Source organism: Calonectris borealis, chromosome 36 (assembly GCF_964195595.1).
Source record: "Calonectris borealis chromosome 36, bCalBor7.hap1.2, whole genome shotgun sequence".
Lineage (NCBI taxonomy): Eukaryota > Metazoa > Chordata > Aves > Procellariiformes > Procellariidae > Calonectris > Calonectris borealis.
Genome location: NC_134347.1, coordinates 530,721 through 549,070, shown reverse-complemented (window position 1 = coordinate 549,070; position 18,350 = coordinate 530,721). Strand labels below are relative to the sequence as shown.

The 18,350-nt window shown below is 68.7% G+C and overlaps 1 protein-coding gene across 3 annotated transcripts in view; it reads right to left on the bottom strand.

Moving 5' to 3' along the window:
* The window catches only part of CHD3 (chromodomain helicase DNA binding protein 3), an 85,470-nt gene that overhangs the window by 37,307 nt on the left and 29,813 nt on the right, over positions 1–18,350 (bottom strand). For all 3 annotated transcript variants that reach the window (XM_075135034.1, XM_075135035.1, XM_075135036.1), the window contains 11 exons: positions 17,157–17,288; positions 15,625–15,724; positions 13,768–13,959; positions 11,059–11,259; positions 8,241–8,378; positions 7,187–7,308; positions 6,051–6,224; positions 4,710–4,851; positions 2,826–2,957; positions 1,246–1,363; positions 272–396 (listed from right to left, as the gene is read on the bottom strand). In XM_075135034.1, the coding sequence (XP_074991135.1) occupies positions 272–396; positions 1,246–1,363; positions 2,826–2,957; positions 4,710–4,851; positions 6,051–6,224; positions 7,187–7,308; positions 8,241–8,378; positions 11,059–11,259; positions 13,768–13,959; positions 15,625–15,724; positions 17,157–17,288 (1,576 nt within the window). The remainder of the gene's footprint in view (positions 1–271; positions 397–1,245; positions 1,364–2,825; positions 2,958–4,709; positions 4,852–6,050; positions 6,225–7,186; positions 7,309–8,240; positions 8,379–11,058; positions 11,260–13,767; positions 13,960–15,624; positions 15,725–17,156; positions 17,289–18,350) is intronic.

Sequence of the window (18,350 nt, the reverse complement as noted above, 5' to 3'; positions counted from 1 at the left end):
GCCAGCTGGGTGACACGGGGCATGTGACAGGGTGCCAGGCGGGTGATACCGAGCGGTTGATAGGGTGCTCGGGTGGGTGACAGGGTGACAGGCAGGTGATGCCGAGCGGGTGACAGGGTGCCGAGCAGCTGACATCGGGTGGGTGACACAGTGCTGGGGTGGATGGTGCCGGGTGGGTGACAGGGTGCTGAGCTGGGTGACAGGGTGCTGAGTGGGTGAGGCTGGGCGGGTGACAGGGTGCTTGGCGGGTGACGCCGGGTGGGTGACAGACCTGGATGTCGTTGTGGGGGTTCCAGTCGGAGTCGAAGATGACGACGGTGTCGGCGGTGGCCAGGTTGATGCCGAGGCCCCCGGCCCGCGTCGACAGCAGGAAGCAGAACTGCTGCGCCCCCGGCGCTGCCCCCCCGGCGTCAGCGGGGGGGGTCGGCCCCCCCCAAACCCGGGCCCCTCCAACCCCCCTGGCGCAGCCCCCCCGCGTTATCAGCATGGAGGTGCTGGCCCCCCCAAACCCGGGCCCCCCCAGTTCCCCAGTGCTCCCCAAACCCAGGACCCCCACAAACCCCCTGGCGCTGCCCCCCCCGGCATCAGTAGGGGGGAGACGGTCCCCCCGACCCAGACCCCCCAAGCCCCCCATCTTATCCCCCCCCCCCCACTGTTGCTGCACCCCGGGAAATTGCCCCCCTGCAGAGCACCCTGAGGGGTGTCGACCCCTCCCCGCACCCTGCCTGGGGAGGGGTGCGGGGCCCGGATGCCTGGGTCCCCCCCCGATGCCTGGGTCCCCCCGAGACATCTGGGTGGCCCCTGAATTCCTGGGTCCCTTCCCGGACACCTGGGTGTCCCCCCCCAAACACCTGGGTGCCCCCCCCCAAACACCTGAGTGCCCCCTGAACTCCTGGGACCCCAGGACACTTGGGTCCCCCTGGACACCTGGGTGTCCCCCCCCAAACACCTGGGTGCCCCCTGAACTCCTGGGACCCCAGGACACTTGGGTCCCCCTGGACACCTGGGTGTCCCCCCCAAACACCTGGGTGACCCCAGGACACTTGGGTCCCCCTGGACATCTGGGTGTCCCCCCAAACACCTGGGTCCCCCCCTGAACTCCTGGGTCCCTCCCGGGACACCTGGGTCCCCCTGGACACCTGGGTGTCCCCCCAAACACCTGGGTGCCCCCTAAACTCCTGGGTCCCTCCCGGGACACCTGGGTCCCCCTGACCACCTGGGTGCCCCCGGACGCCGGGGTCCTACCGTTGAAGCGGTCGATGGCCTCCTGGCGCAGGGCCCCCGTGATGCCCCCGTCGATGCGCTCGTACTTGTAGCCCTCGTAGTCCAGGAAATCCTCCAGCAGGTCCAGCATCTTCGTCATCTGCGGGCACTGGTTAGACTGGGAGCACCCAGGGGTGCTGGGGGTACCCAGTACTGGTCAGACTGGGAGGACCCGAGGGGGCTGGGATGGGTGCTGGTCAGACTGGGAGCATCCACGGGTGCTGGGACAGGCACTTGTTAGACTGAGGGCAACTGGAGGTGCTTGGGTGCAGCACTGGTCAGACTGGGAGCACCCAGGGGTGCTGGGGGTACCCAGTACTGGTCAGACTGGGAGCATCCACGGGTGCTGGGACAGGCACTTGTTAGACTGGGGGCAACTGGAGGTGCTTGGGTTGGGCACTGGTCAGACTGGGAGCACCCAGGGGTGCTGGGGGTACCTAGTACTGGTCAGACTGGGAGGACCCGAGGGGGCTGGGATGGGTGCTGGTCAGACTGGGAGCACCCAGGGGTGCTGGGGGTACCCAGTACTGGTCAGACTGGGAGGACCCGAGGGGGCTGGGATGGGTGCTGGTCAGACTGGGAGCATCCACGGGTGCTGGGACAGGCACTTGTTAGACTGAGGGCAACTGGAGGTGCTTGGGTGCAGCACTGGTCAGACTGGGAGCACCCAGGGGTGCTGGGGGTACCCAGTACTGGTCAGACTGGGAGGACCCGAGGGGGCTGGGATGGGTGCTGGTCAGACTGGGAGCATCCACGGGTGCTGGGACAGGCACTTGTTAGACTGAGGGCAACTGGAGGTGCTTGGGTGCAGCACTGGTCAGACTGGGAGCACCCAGGGGTGCTGGGGGTACCCAGTACTGGTCAGACTGGGAGCATCCACGGGTGCTGGGACAGGCACTTGTTAGACTGGGGGCAACTGGAGGTGCTTGGGTTGGGCACTGGTCAGACTGGGAGCACCCAGGGGTGCTGGGGGTACCTAGTACTGGTCAGACTGGGAGGACCCGAGGGGGCTGGGATGGGTGCTGGTCAGACTGGGAGCACCCAGGGGTGCTGGGACAGGCACTTGTTAGACTGGGGGCAACTGGAGGTGCTTGGGTTGGGCACTGGTCAGACTGGGAGCACACAGGGGTGCTGGGGGCAGCTGGCACTGGTTAGACTGGGAGCACCCAGGGCTGCTGGGACAGGCACTGGTCAGACTGGGGGCAACTGGAGGTGCTGGGATGGCCACTGGTCAGACTGGGAGCACCCAGGGGTGCTGGGGTTGAGGGCTGGGTGTCTCTGGGGGGTCCTGGTCCCCCCACCTGGGAGAAGATGAGCACCCGGTGCCTCTGGGGGGCTGCGGGTGCTGTGGGGGTCCCGGGGTGTCCCTGGGGGTCCCCGTCGTCCCACCTGGGAGAAGATGAGCACCTGGTTGCTCTGGGGGGGGCTGTGGGTGCTGGGGGGGTCCTGGGGGGGTCCTGGGGGGGGGTGGGTTCCCTCCCCCCACCTAGGAGATGAGCACCCGGTGCCTCTGGGGGGCTGTGGGGGTCCCGGGGTGTCCCTGGGGGTCCCGGTCCCCCCACCTGGGAGAAGATGAGCACCCGGTGGTTTTGCTCCTTCAGCTTCCGCAGCATCTTCTGCAGCAGCAGCAGCTTCCCCGAGGCCTTGATCAGGGCCCCCCCCTCGTAGGCGCCGCTCGGCAGCTTCGGGGACTCCTGGGGACAGGGACGTCACCTCGCTGTCACCCGGCGTCCCCCAGCCTCCCCCCGCGTCCCTCTGTGCCCCCCAGCCCACCTCCCTCTGTCCCCTCCGCGTCCCCACCATCTCCCTCCACCCCATGTCCCTCTGTCCCCTCCACGTCCCTCTGCCCCCTCCATATCTCCATGTCCCACCATGTCCCTCCACCCCACGTCCCTCTGCCCCCTCCACATCTCCATGTCCCACCATCTTCCTCCACCCCACGTCCCTCTGTCCCCTCCATGTCCCTCTGTCCCCTCCATATCTCCATGTCCCACCATCTCCCTCCACCCCATGTCCCTCTGTCCCCTCCACGTCCCTCTGTCCCCTCCACATCTCCATGTCCCACCATCTCCCTCCACCCCACGTCCCTCTGTCCCCTCCACGTCCCTCTGTCCCCTCCACATCTCCATGTCCCACCATCTCCCTCCACCCCACGTCCCTCTGTCCCCTCCATGTCCCTCCAACCCCTCTACGTCCCCATGTCCCACCATGTCCCCATGTCCCCCCACCCCACATCCCTCTATCCCCTCCACATCTGCACGTCCTCCTGTCCCCTCCACGTTCCTCCACCCCATGTCCCTTTGTCCCATGTCCCTCATACCCCTCCATGTCCCTCTGCCCCCTCCACATCTCCATGTCCCACCATCTCCCTCCACCCCACGTCCCTCTGTCCCCTCCATGTCCCTCTGCCCCCTCCATATCTCCATGTCCCACCATCTCCCTCCACCCCATGTCCCTCTGTGCCCTCCATGTCCCTCTGTGCCCTCCATACCTCCATGTCCCACCATCTCCCTCCACCCCACGTCCCTCTGTCCCCTCCACATCTCCATGTCCCACCATGTCCCTCCACCCCACGTCCCTCTGTCCCCTCCACATCTCCATGTCCCACCATCTCCCTCCACCCCACCTCCCTCTGTCCCCTCCATGTCCCTCTGTCCCCTCCACATCTCCATGTCCCACCATGTCCCTCCACCCCACGTCCCTCTGTCCCCTCCACATCTCCATGTCCCACCATCTCCCTCCACCCCACCTCCCTCTGTCCCCTCCATGTCCCTCCAACCCCTCTACATCCCCATGTCCCACCATGTCCCCATGTCCCCCCACCCCACATCCCTCTATCCCCTCCACATCTCCACCACGTCCTCCTGTCCCCTCCACGTTCCTCCACCCCATGTCCCTTTGTCCCGTGTCCCTCATACCCCTCCATGTCCCTCTGTCCCCTCCATACCTCCATGTCCCACCATCTCCCTCCACCCCACGTCCCTCTGTCCCCTCCATGTCCCTCTGTGCCCTCCATATCTCCATGTCCCACCATGTCCCCCCACCCCATGTCCCTCTGTGCTCTCCATGTCCCTCTGTGCCCTCCATACCTCCATGTCCCACCATCTCCCTCCACCCCACATCCCTCTGTCCCCTCCACATCTCCATGTCCCACCATCTCCCTCCACCCCACCTCCCTCTGTCCCCTCCATGTCCCTCCAACCCCTCTACATCCCCATGTCCCACCATGTCCCCATGTCCCCCCACCCCACATCCCTCTATCCCCTCCACATCTCCACCACGTCCTCCTGTCCCCTCCACGTTCCTCCACCCCATGTCCCTTTGTCCCGTGTCCCTCATACCCCTCCATGTCCCCCACGTCCCCCTATCCCCCCCACATCCCTCCAACCCCTCCACGTCCCCGCGTCCCCTCCACCCCCCGTTCCCCTGTCCCCCGCGGGCCCCACCATGGCTGCGACGGGGAAGAGGTAGGGGTGGTTGCAGCACTTCTTCAGGTCCATCATGATGTTGAGCAGCGACACCTGGTTCCCGCCGCCCCGCGAGTTCAACGCCTCGAAGTTGCGCGTCAGGATGTACTTGTAGTACTTCCTACGGGGAGGTCGGTGGGACCCAGGCACCCTGGGGGTCTCCCCACCCACCCATCCCAGGGGACCCGGGCGTCCAGGGGACCCCAGCACCCAAGGAACCTGGCGCACGTCTGCATGGGGCTGAGCTCCACGCAACGAGCTCCACCAACACCAACTCCCACGGACAACAGTGCCCGCATGCACCCCATCCCCGGGGATCCAGGCGTCCTGGGGGTCTCCCCATCCCCCATCCCAGGGGACCCAGGCGTCCTGGGGGTCTCCCCCACCCCTCATCCCAGGAGACCCGAGCACGCAGGGGACCCCAGCGCACGTCTGCATGGGGCTGAGCTCCACGCAATGAGCTCCACCAACACCAACTCCCACGGACACCAGTGCCCAGGTGCACCCCATCCCCGGGGATCCAAGCGTCCTGGGGGTCTCCCCACCCTCCCATCCCAGGGGACCCAGGCGTCCGAGGGACCCGAGCACCCAGGGGACCCCAGCGTACGTCTGCATGGGGCTGAGCTCCACGCAACGAGCTCCACCAACGCCAACTCCCACGGACGCCAGTGCCTGGGTGCACCCCATCCCCGGAGACCCAGGCACCCTGGGGGTCTCCCCATCCCCCATCCCAGGGGACCCAGGCGTCCAGGGGACCCGAGCACCCAAGGAACCTGGCGTACGTCTGCATGGGGCTGAGCTCCACGCAACGAGCTCCACCAACACCAACTCCCATGGACACCAGTGCCTGCGTGCACCCCATCCCCGGAGACCCAGGCACCCTGGGGGTCTCCCCATCCCCCATCCCAGGGGACCCGGGCGTCCAGGGGACCCCAGCACCCAAGGAACCTGGCGCACGTCTGCATGGGGCTGAGCTCCACGCAACGAGCTCCACCAACACCGACTCACATGGACACCAGTGCCTGCGTGCACCCCATCCCCGGGGACCCAGGCACCCTGGGGGTCTCCCCACCCTCCCATCCCTAGGGACCCAGGCGTCCTGGGGGTCTCCCCCACCCCTCATCCCAGGAGACCCGAGCACCCAGGGGACCCCAGCGCACGTCTGCATGGGGCTGAGCTCCACGCAAATAGCTCCACCAACACTGACTCCCATGGACACCAGTGCCTGCGTGCACCCCATCCCCGGGGATCCAGGCGTCCTGGGGGTCTCCCCCACCCCTCATCCCAGGAGACTCGAGCACCCAGGGGACCCCAGCGTACTTCTGCATGGGGCTGAGCTCCACGCGGACGATGAGCTCGGTCTTGGCCGGCATGTTCTTGAAGACGTCGGCCTTGAGGCGCCGCAACATGTGGGGACCCAGCAGGTCGTGGAGCTTCTTGATCTGGTCCTCCTTGGAGATGTCGGCAAATTCCTCCAGGAAGCCCTCCAGGTTGCTGGGGGGGGGACGTAGCGTGACATGAGAGGGGACGGGGACGTAGATAGCCGTGACATGGGGAGATGTGAGGACAGCCATGGCGTGGCGGGGTGAAGGGACATGGGGACGCGGCCGTGACATGGGGGGGTGTGGGGACACAGGGATGTGAGGACAGCCGTGATATGGGGAGACATGGGGACGAGGGGACGCAAGGATGGCCGTGACATTGGGGGCCACGGGAACAGCCGTGACACGGCGGATGTGGGGACGGTTGTGACGTGGAGGGACACAGGGGTGGCCATGGGATGGAGGATGTGGGGACAGCTGTGACACGGGGACATGCAGGGACACGGGGACAGCAGTGACATGGGGGGACGTGGGGATGGGGGGGACATGGGGGGACACGGGAACAGCCATGGGATGGGAGATGTGGGGACAGTCGTGACACGGAGGGACACAGAGACGTAGGGACAGCAGTGACACGTGGGGGTGTGGGGACAGTCGTGACACGGAGCGACACAGAGACACAGGGACAGCAGTGACACGTGGGGGTGTGGGGACAGTCGTGACACGGAGCGACACAGAGACGCAGGGACAGCAGTGACACGTGGGGGTGTGGGGACAGTCATGACGGGGGGGACACAGAGACGCAGGGACAGCAGTAACACGTGGGGACACAGGAATCTGGGGACAGCTGTGACATTGGGGGGACAGCCATGACGCGGTGGGGCGCAGGGGCATGGGGACACGGAAAGGGATGGGAGGGACCCTGGGGGAGGGGACAGAGGGGACACTAGGGGACACAGGGGGACAGGGAGGGGGGACGCAGGAGGGACACACCAGTGATGAGGGATGCGGGTGGATGCAGGGGGGATGGCGGGGGGGACACAGGGGGACCCCGAAGGAGGGGAGGGGACGGGAGGGGACAGGAGGGGACATCAGGGGACACGAGGGGACACGAGGGGACATCAGGGGACGTACTTGAAGCGCTCGGGGGTGAGGAAGTTGAGGAGGTGGAAGAGCTCCTCCAGGTTGTTCTGCAGCGGGGTCCCCGTCAGCAGCAGCTTGTGCTCGATCTTGTACCCGTTCAGCACCCGAAAGAACTGGGGGGGCGTCACCCGCGGACCCCGGCGTCCGGGAGCGACCCCCCTGATCCCACCCATGGCACCCGCGGACCCCGGCGTCCGGGAGCGACCCCCCTGATCCCACCCATGGCACCCGCGGACCCCGGCGTCCGGGAGTGACCCCCCTGATCCCACCCATGGCACCCGCGAACCCCGGGAGCGAACCCCCTGATCCCACCCATGGCACCCGCGGACCCCGGCGTCTGGGAGCGACCCCCGCAACCCCTCCCAGGGCACCCACGGACCCCAGCATCAGGGAAATCACCCCCCCAATAGCACCCAGGGTACCCCCTCCCCAGGAACCCAGGCATCCAGGTGCCCCCCACCCTGAGGACCCAGGCATCCGGGTGCCCCCCACCCTGGGGACCCAGGCATCTGGGCACCCTTCCCAGTATCCCCAGGTGTCCGAGTGCCCCCCACCCTGGGGTCCCAGGTGTCCGGGCACCCTTCCCAGTATCCCCAGGCATCCAGGTGCCCCCCACCCTGGGGTCCCAGGCATCTGGGCACCCTTCCCAGTATCCCCAGGCATCTGGGTGCCCTCCACCCTGGGGACCCAGGCATCCGGGTGCCCCCCACCCAGGGGACCCAGGCATCTGGGCACCCTTCCCCGTATCCCCAGGCGTCCGAGTGCCCCCCACCCTGGGGTCCCAGGTGTCCGGGCACCCTTCCCAGTATCCCCAGGCGTCCGAGTGCCCCCCACCCTGGGGACCCAGGCATCTGGGCACCCTTCCCAGTATCCCCAGGCATCCAGGTGCCCCCCATCCAGGTGTTCCAGGTGTCCGGGCACCCTTCCCCGTATCCCCAGGTGTCCGAGTGCCCCCCACCCTGGGGTCCCAGGTGTCCGGGCACCCTTCCCAGTATCCCCAGGCGTCCGGGTGCCCCCCTCCCCAGGGGCCGCGGGGTGCGGGCACCTTGGACTGGTTGTTCTTGAGGCGGTGGGCCTCGTCCACCACCAGGCAGGCCCAGCGGATGGAGCCCAGCGCCGCCTGGTCGATGGTGATCAGCTCGTAGGAGGTCAGCAGCACGTGGAACTTCACCTGCGCCTCCCGCTGCCGCGGCCGTCAGCACCCGTGGGTGTCCCCCCCCCTCCCCGGGGACGCCAGGGCACCCCGACCCCCTGCACCACCCCGCAGCAACCCCCAGCGGGATCCTGGTGGACAGGGCACCTCCATCCCCCCCCCAGCACCCCGATTCCTCCTGGGATGGGGCATCTGGGGTACCCAGACATCCTGCATCACACCCCAACCCCCCCCAGCACCCCGACCCCCCGCATCCCGGCATCTGGCCACCCCGCCACCCCAATTTCTCCCAGCACCCCAGGGCACCCTGACCACCTGGGACCCCAATATCTGGCTATCCCAGCACCCCGACCCCCCGTCACCCCACCACCCCAGGATCCCGGCATCGTGCACCCCAATTTCTCCCGGGACCCCAGGGCACCCTGACCACCTGGGACCCCAATATCTGGCTACCCCAGCACCCCGACCCCCCGTCACCCCACCACCCCAGGATCCCGGCATCGTGCACCCCAATTTCTCCCGGGACCCCAGGGCACCCTGACCACCTGGGACCCCAATATCTGGCTACCCCAGCACCCCAAACCCTCCCGGGACCCCAGTGGCCCCAGCGCACCCCGACACCCTGCACCCCCACCCCCTGCCACCTCGAGCCCGCCAGGACTGCGGAGGCCAGGGCACCCCGACCCCCTGCACCCCCACCCCCTGCCACCCCGACCCCCCCAGGATGGCGGAGACCGGGGCACCCTGACCCCCTGCACCCCTGCTCCCCGCCACCCTGATCCCACCCGGGACCCCAGCGGCTGGGGCACCCCAAAACCCCACACCCCCACCCCTGGGACACTGGTGTCCGGGGCACCCCGACCCCCCGCCACCCCAACCCCCTGGCACCCCAACATCTCCTGGGACCGCAGCATGCGGGCACCCCTGTACTCCCCAACCCCAGGGACCCCGATGTCTGGGGTACCCCAACCTCCTGGCACCCTGACCCCCCTGGAACCCCAGCATCAGGCCACCATGACACCCCAACCCCCCCCCCCCCCAGGACCCCAGTGTCTGGGGCACCCTGACCCCCCAGGGCTCCCATGTCAGGGCACCACGGTACCCTGACCCCCCCAGACCCCCAGTGCCCAGGGCACCCCCAGCACCCCCCAAGGGACCCAGGGTCACCCCCTGGCACCCCAACAGTGTCCAGGGCACCCCCCAGCACCCCCCAGGGACCCAGGGTCACCCCCTGGCACCCCAACTCCCCCGGGACCCCAGTGCCCAGGGCACCCTCAGCACCCCCCCAGGGACCCAGGGTCACCCCCCTGGCACCCCAACCATGTCCAGGGCACCCCCAGCACCCCCACCCCCAAAGAGACCCAGGTGCCCGGGTGCAGCCCCCACCCCCCAAAGGGACCCAGGCGTCCGGGTGCAGCCCCCCCACTGCAAAAAGGACCCAGGCATCTGGGTGCCACCCCCAGCACCCCAAAAAGGACCCAGGTGCCCGGGTGCCACCCCCCAAAGGGACCCAGCTGTCCGGATGCCACCCCCAGCACCCTAAAGGGACCCAGGCGTCCGGATGCCACCCCAAAAGGGACCCAGGCGTCCGGGTGCAGCCCCTTCACCCCAAAAGGGACCCAGGCGTCCGGGTGCCACCCCCAGCACCCCAAAGGGACCCAGGCATCAGGGTGCCACCCCCCAAAGGGACCCAGGTGCCCAGGTGCCACCCCCACCCCCCCAAAAAGGACCCAGGTGTCCGGGTGCCACCCCCAGCACCCCAAAGGGACCCAGGTGCCACCCCCAGCACCCCAAAAAGGACCCAGGTGTCCGAGTGCCACCCCCAGCACCCCAAAGGGACCCAGGTGCCACCCCCAGCACCCCAAAAAGGACCCAAGTGTCCGAGTGCCACCCCCAGCACCCCAAAGGGACCCAGGTGCCACCCCCAGCACCCCAAAAAGGACCCAGGTGTCCGACTGCCACCCCCAGCACCCCAAAGGGACCCAGGTGCCACCCCCAGCACCCCAAAAAGGACCCAGGTGTCCGAGTGCCACCCCCAGCACCCCAAAGGGACCCAGGTGCCACCCCCAGCACCCCAAAAAGGACCCAGGTGTCCGGGTGCCACCCCCAGCACCCCAAAGGGACCCAGGTGCCACCCCCAGCACCCCAAAAAGGACCCAGGTGTCCGAGTGCCACCCCCAGCACCCCAAAGGGACCCAGGTGCCACCCCCAGCACCCCAAAAAGGACCCAGGTGTCCGAGTGCCACCCCCAGCACCCCAAAGGGACCCAGGTGCCACCCCCAGCACCCCAAAAAGGACCCAGGTGTCCGAGTGCCACCCCCAGCACCCCAAAGGGACCCAGGTGCCACCCCCAGCACCCCAAAAAGGACCCAGGTGTCCGACTGCCACCCCCAGCACCCCAAAGGGACCCAGGTGCCACCCCCAGCACCCCAAAAAGGACCCAGGTGTCCGAGTGCCACCCCCAGCACCCCAAAGGGACCCAGGTGCCACCCCCAGCACCCCAAAAAGGACCCAGGTGTCTGAGTGCCACCCCCAGCACCCCAAAGGGACCCAGGTGCCACCCCCAGCACCCCAAAAAGGACCCAGGCATCCGGATGCCACCCCCCAAAAGGGACCCAAGTTTCTGGGTGCCGCCCCCAGCACCCCAAAAAGGACCCAGGCGCCCGGGTGCCACCCCCCGGCGCCGAGGGGACCCCGGCGCCCCGCTCACCTTCATCTTGAAGGCCTTCTTGCCCCCCTTCATGGCGTTGTCATCGAAGGAGAACTCGTTCTCGCGGATGATGGCCCGGCTGTCCTTGTCCCCGGTGTAGGTGACGACGTAGAAGGCGGGGGCCCACATCTGGAACTCCCGCTCCCAGTTGATGATGGTGGAGAGCGGGGCGCTGACGAGGAACGGGCCCTTGGTGTGGCCCTGGGGGACAGCGCGTCACACGGGGACACGGGGACGGGGCCCTTGGGGGACGTGGGGACAGTGTGACACAGGGGGATGGGGGGGGCGGCATGGGACAGGGGCCTCGGGGGACGTGGGGACAGTGTGGGACGGGGCCTTGGGGACAATGTGGCACGGGGGGACAGGGCGGGACAGGGCCTTGGGGACAAGGTGGCACGTGGGGACAGCAGGAGACGGGGCCTTGGGGGATGTGGGGACAATGTGGCATGGGGGGACAGGGCGGGACAGGGCCTTGGGGACAAGGTGGCACATGGGGACAGTGTGGGACAGGGCCTTGGGGACAATGTGGCACGGGGGGACAGGGCGGGACAGGGCCTTGGGGACAATGTGGCACATGGGGACAGTGTGGGATGGGGCCTTGGGGACAATGTGGCACGGGGGGACAGGGCGGGACAGGGCCTTGGGGACAAGGTGGCACGTGGGGACAGCAGGAGACGGGGCCTTGGGGGATGTGGGGACAATGTGGCATGGGGGGACAGGGCGGGACAGGGCCTTGGGGACAATGTAGCACATGGGGACAGTGTGGGACAGGGCCTTGGGGACAATGTGGCACGGGGGGACAGGGCGGGACAGGGCCTTGGGGACAAGGTGGCACATGGAGACAGCAGGAGACGGGGCCTTGGGGGATGTGGGGACAATGTGGCACGGGGGGACAGCGTGGGACAGGGCCTTGGGGACAATGTGGCACATGGGGACAGTGTGGGACAGGGCCTTGGGGACAATGAGGCATATGGGGACAGTGTGGGACGGGGCCTTGGGGACAAGGTGGCACGTGGGGACAGCGCGGGACGGGGACATGGGGACAATGTGGCACGTGGGGACAGCGCGGGACGGGGCCTTGGGGACAATGTGGCACGTGGGGATAGCGCGGGACGGGGACATGGGGACAATGTGGCACGTGGGGACAGCATGGGACGGGGACGTGGGGACAATGTGGCACGTGGGGACAGCATGGGATGGGGCCCTGGGGGACGTGGGGACAATGTGGGCCAGGCGGGTGACACCAGGGGTCAGGCGAGTGACACCGGGGGCCTAACACTGAGAACTGGGTGACACTGAAGGCCAGGTCGGTGACACTGGGGGCCAGGCGGGTGACACCGGGGGCCAAGTAGGAAACACCAGGGCGAGGCGAGTGACACAGGGGCCAGGTCAGTGACACCAGGGGCCAGGCGGGTGACACTGGGGGCCAGGCGGGTGACACCGGGGGCCAGACACCAGCGCCAGGTGGGTGACACCGGGGCCAGGCGGGTGACACCGGGGACCAAGTAGGAAACACCAGGGCGAGGCGAGTGACACGGGGGCCAGGTCGGTGACACCAGGGGCCAGGCGGGTGACACCAGGGCCAGGCGGGTGACACCGGGGGCCAGACACCAGCGCCAGGCGGGTGACACCAGGGCCAGGCGGGTGACACCGGGGACCAAGTAGGAAACACCAGGGCGAGGCGAGTGACACGGGGGCCAGGTCGGTGACACCAGGGGCCAGGCGGGTGACACCAGCGCCAGGTGGGCGACACGGGGGCCAGGCGGGTGACACCAGCGGCCAGGCACCAGCGCCAGGCGGGTGACACCGGGGGCCAGGCGGGTGACACGGGGGCCAGGCGGGTGACACCAGGGGCCAGGCACCAGCGCCAGGCGGGTGACACCGGGGGCCAGGCGGGTGACACCGGGGGCCAGACACCAGCGCCAGGTGGGCGACACGGGGGCCACGCGGGTGACACCGGGGGCCAGGCGGGTGACACGGGCGGCCAGACACCAGCACCAGGCGGGTGACACGGGGGCCAGGCGGGTGACACCGGGGGCCAGACACAAGCGCCAGGTGGGCGACACCGGGGCCAGGTGGGTGACACGGGGGCCAGGTGGGTGACACCGGGGGCCAGACACCAGCACCAGGTGGGTGACACGGGGGCCAGGCGGGTGACACCGGGGCCAGGCAGGTGACACCGGGGGCCAGACACCAGCGCCAGGTGAGCGACACGGGGGCCAGGCGGGTGACACCGGGGGCCAGGTGGGTGACACCGGGGGCCAGACACCAGCGCCAGGTGGGTGACACCGGGGCCAGGCAGGTGACACGGGGGCCAGGCGGGTGACACCAGGGGGCCAGGCGGGTGACACCAGCACCAGGTGGGTGACACGGGGGCCAGGCGGGTGACACCAGGGGCCAGACACCAGTGCCAGGCGGGTGACACCGGGGGCCAGGCGGGTGACACCGGGGGCCAGACACCAGCACCAGGTGGGCGACACAGGGGCCAGGCGGGCGACACCGGGGGCCAGGTGGGTGACACCGGGGGCCAGACACCAGTGCCAGGTGGGCGACACCGGGGGCCAGGCGGGTGACACCGGGGGCCAGACACAAGCGCCAGGTGGGCGACACCGGGGCCAGGCGGGTGACACGGGGGCCAGGCGGGTGACACCGGGGGCCAGACACCAGCGCCAGGCGGGTGACACGGGGGCCAGGCGGGAGCGCCCTCACCTCCTTGTAGAGGGAGTAGAGGAAGACGATGGTCTGGATGGTCTTGCCCAGCCCCATCTCGTCGGCCAGGATGGTGTCGGTGCTCTGGGCCCAGGAGAAGCGCAGCCAGTTCAGCCCCTCCAGCTGGTAGAGGTGCAGGGTGCCGCCCGTCGCCGTGATGAACCGCGGCTGCGTCTCGTACTTCACCGTCGGCTGCCGGGGAGGGCAGGGGGGGGCAGTGGGTGGGGGACCCCGGGTGGTCAAACCTCCCCCCCCACCACCAGGGGGTCACTGATGTCATGGGGGTCCCGGGGGACCCAGGCATCCGGGTGGCGGAACCGCCCCCCCGCATGCCGTGGAGGTGCCGGGGGACCCAGGCGTCCCGGAGGACCCAAGGGACCATGGGGGGGACCCAAGCATCTAGGGGGGGGTCCCAAGGGTCCATGGGGGGGACCCCAGGCATCCGGGGGACCCAAGGGTCCATGGGGGGCACCCAGGCATTCGGGTGATCCAAGGGACAATGGGGGGCACCCAGGCATCTTGGGGGGGGGGACCCAGGCATCTGGGGGGGGGTCCCAAGGGTCATGGGGACCCAGGCATCTGGAAAGGGGTCCCAAGGCTCCATGGGGGGGACTCCCAGGCATTCGGGTGATCCAAGGGACAATGGGGGGGACCCAGGCATCTGAGGGGGGTCCCAAGGGTCATGGGGACCCAGGCATCTGGAAAGGGGTCCCAAGGCTCCATGGGGGGACCCCCAGGCATCCGGGGGACCCAAGGGTCCATGGGGGGCACCCAGGCATTCGGGTGATCCAAGGGACAATGGGGGGCACCCAGGCATCTTGGGGGGGGGGACCCAGGCATCTGAGGGGGGTCCCAAGGGTCATGGGGACCCAGGCATCTGGAAAGGGGTCCCAAGGCTCCATGGGGGGACCCCCAGGCATCCAGGGGACCCAAGGGTCCATGGGGGGCACCCAGGCATTCGGGTGATCCAAGGGACAATGGGGGGCACCCAGGCATCTTGGGGGGGGACCCAGGCATCTGGGGGGGGGTCCCAAGGGTCATGGGGACCCAGGCATCTGGAAAGGGGTCCCAAGGCTCCATGGGGGGGACCCCCAGGCATCCGGGGGACCCAAGGGTCCATGGGGGGCACCCAGGCATCCAGGGGACCCAAGGGACCATGGAGGGGACACCCAAGCACCTGGCGGGGGGGACCCAGGCATCCAGAGGGGGGTCCTAAGGGTCCATGGGGGGGACCCCCAGACATCCGGGGGACCCAAGGGTCCATGGGGGCCACCCAGGCATCTGGGGGACCCAAGGGACCATGGGGGGGGATCTAAGCATCTGCAGGTGGGGTCCCAAGGGTCCATGGGGGGGACCCCCAGGCATCTGGAGGATCCAAGGGTCCGTGGGGGGGACCCCAGGCATCTTGGGAGGGGTCCCAAGGGTCCATGGGGGGGACCCCAGGCATCTGGGGGGGGGGTCCCAAGGGTCCATGGGGGGGACCCCCAGGCATCCGGGGGACCCAAGGGTCCATGGGGGGCACCCAGGCATCTGGGGGGGGACTCCAAGGGTCCATGGTGGGGACACCCAGGCATCCAGGGGACCCAAGGGTCCATGGGGGGCACCCAGGCATCTCGGGGGGGGACCCAGGCATCCAGAGGGGGGGTCCCAAGGGTCAATGGGGGGGACCCCCAGGCATCTGGGGGACCCAAGGGATCTATGGGGGGGACCCAGGCATCCAGGGGACCCAAGGGTCCAATGGGAGGGGTCTTGGGGGGGGACCCAGAGGTGCGGGGGACACTCAAGCTTCTCGGGGGACCCAAGGGTCCGTGGAGGGGACCCAGGCATCGGGGGGGACCCCGGTGTCCGGGCACTCACGTCGTTGGTGGGGGAGTCGGGGGGTCCCTCCCCCGGCGTCTCCTTCTTCTTCTTCTTGTAGCGGCGGGGCTGGGCCGGGTCCTCCCCCATGAACACCTCCCTGGGGGACATCGGGGGGACACGAGGACGTGGGGGGACGTGGGGACACAAGGGGGACGCAGGGATACAGGGGGACATGGGGACACAAGGACGTGGGGGGACACAAGGACGTGGGGGGACATGGGGACACAAGGGGGACGCAGGGATACAGGGGGACACAAGGACGTGGGGGGACACAAGGACGTGGGGGGACATGGGGACACAAGGGGGACGCAGGGATACAGGGGGACACAGGGACACAACAGGAGAAGGGAACACAGGGACACCGGGGGGGACACAGGGACGTGGCGGGGACAGGGGACATAGGGACATGGGGGGGACATGGGGACACAACAGGAGACAGGGGACACAGGGACACCGGGGGGGACACAGGGACAGGGGACATGGGGACACAACAGGAGATAGGGGACATGGGGACACAGGGACACCGAGGGGACACAAGGACACATGCAGACATGAGGACATGGGGACAAGAGGGACACGTGGCAGCATGAGGACGTTGGGGGACTCATGGGGACACGGGGGCATATGGCCAGTAGGCGTGTCCCCATGTCCCCATGTCCCCCCACATCCCCATGTCCCCGTGTCCCCCCACGTCCCCCCCCACGTCCCCGTGTCCCCCCGTGTCCCCATGTCCCTCACCGGTGCTTCCAGTAGGCGTGTCCCCATGTCACCCCCATGTCCCCATGTCTCCCCACATCCCCCCCATGTCCCCATGTCCCACCACGTGTCTCCATGTCCCACCACGTGTCCCCGTGTCCCCGTGTCCCTCACCGGTGCTTCCAGTAGGCGTGTCCCCATGTCCCCCCATGTCCCCCCGTGTCCCCATGTCCCCTCATGTCCCCGTGTCCCCCTGTGTCCCCGTGTCCCTCACCGGTGCTTCCAGTAGGCGTGTCCCCATGTCCCCCCATGTCCCCACATTCCCCCATGTCCCCACGTCCCCCCTGTGTCCCCGTGTCCCTCACCGGTGCTTCCAGTAGGCGTGTCCCCATGTCCCCCCATGTCCCCATGTCCCCCCATGTCCCCCCCATGTCCCCATGTCCCCCCACGTCCCCCCCGTGTCCCTCACCGGTGCTTCCAGTAGGCGTGTCCCCATGTCCCCCCATGTCCCCATGTCCCCCCATGTCCCCCCCATGTCCCCTCGTGTCCCTCACCGGTGCTTCCAGTAGGCGTGTCCCCATGTCCCCATGGCCCCCCCATGTCCCCGTGTCCCCACGTCCCCTCGTGTCCCTCACCGGTGCTTCCAGTAGGCGTGTCCCCATATCCCCATGTCCCCCCATGTCCCCCCATGTCCCCATGTCCCCCCATGTCCCCGTGTCCCTCACCGGTGCTTCCAGTAGGCGTGTCCCCATGTCCCCCCGTGTCCCCATGTCCCCCTGTGTCCCCGTGTCCCCTCGTGTCCCCATGTCCCCCTGTGTCCCCGTGTCCCTCACCGGTGCTTCCAGTAGGCCAGCTTGTGGAGGTCGTAGTCGGGGATGGGCATCTCGTCCTCCTCCCAGGTGGCCTGGTCGTAGGGCAGGTCCCGCCACTTCACCAGGTAGTGGTACTGCCCCTTCCGGTCCACGCTGCGCGGCACGCCGTCACACCGGGCACACCGGGCACCCGGGGGGGCAACGGGCACGCGGGGACATTGCGGGGACAAGGGGCACCCAGGGGGGGCAACGGGCACTGCAGGGACACTGGGCATCATGGGGACACCGGGCACCCAGGGGACAAGGGGCACTGCAGGGACATCAGGCATCACGGGGACACCGGGCACCCAGGGGACAAGGGGCACTGCAGGGACAACACGCACCCAGGGGGACAACGCGCATCACAGGGGGACAACGGGCACTGCAGGGACACCGGTCATCACGGGGACAACGGGTACCCAGGGGACAAGGGGCACCCAGGGGGACACCGGGCATCACGGGGGGACACAGGGCATCACGGGGACAAGGGGCACCCAGGGGGACAACGGGCATCACAGGGGGACAACGGGCACTGCGGGGACACTGGGCATCACGGGGACACCGGGCACCCAGGGGACAAGGGGCACCCAGGGGACAAGGGGCACTGCAGGGACTCTGGGCATCACGGGGACACCGGGCACCCAGGGGACAAGGGGCACTGCAGGGACTCTGGGCATCACGGGGACACCGGGCACCCAGGGGACAAGGGGCACTGCAGGGGACACCGGGCACCCAGGGGACAAGGGGCACTGCAGGGACAACACGCACCCAGGGGGACAACGCGCATCACAGGGGGACAACGGGCACTGCAGGGACACCGGGCATCACGGGGACAACGGGTACCCAGGGGACAAGGGGCACCCAGGGGGACACCGGGCATCACGGGGGGACACCGGGCATCACGGGGACAAGGGGCACCCAGGGGGACAACGGGCATCATAGGGGGACAATGCGCATCACAGGGGGACAACGGGCACTGCGGGGACACCGGGCATCACGGGGACAAGGGGCACCCAGGGGGACACCGGGCATCACAGGGACACTGGGCATGGTGGGGACAACGGGTACCCAGGGGGGACAATGGGCACCACAGGGGGACCTAACACCCAGGGGGGACAGAAGCACCCAGGGGGACACCATGCACCACGGGGGCAACGGGCACTGTGGGGACACCAG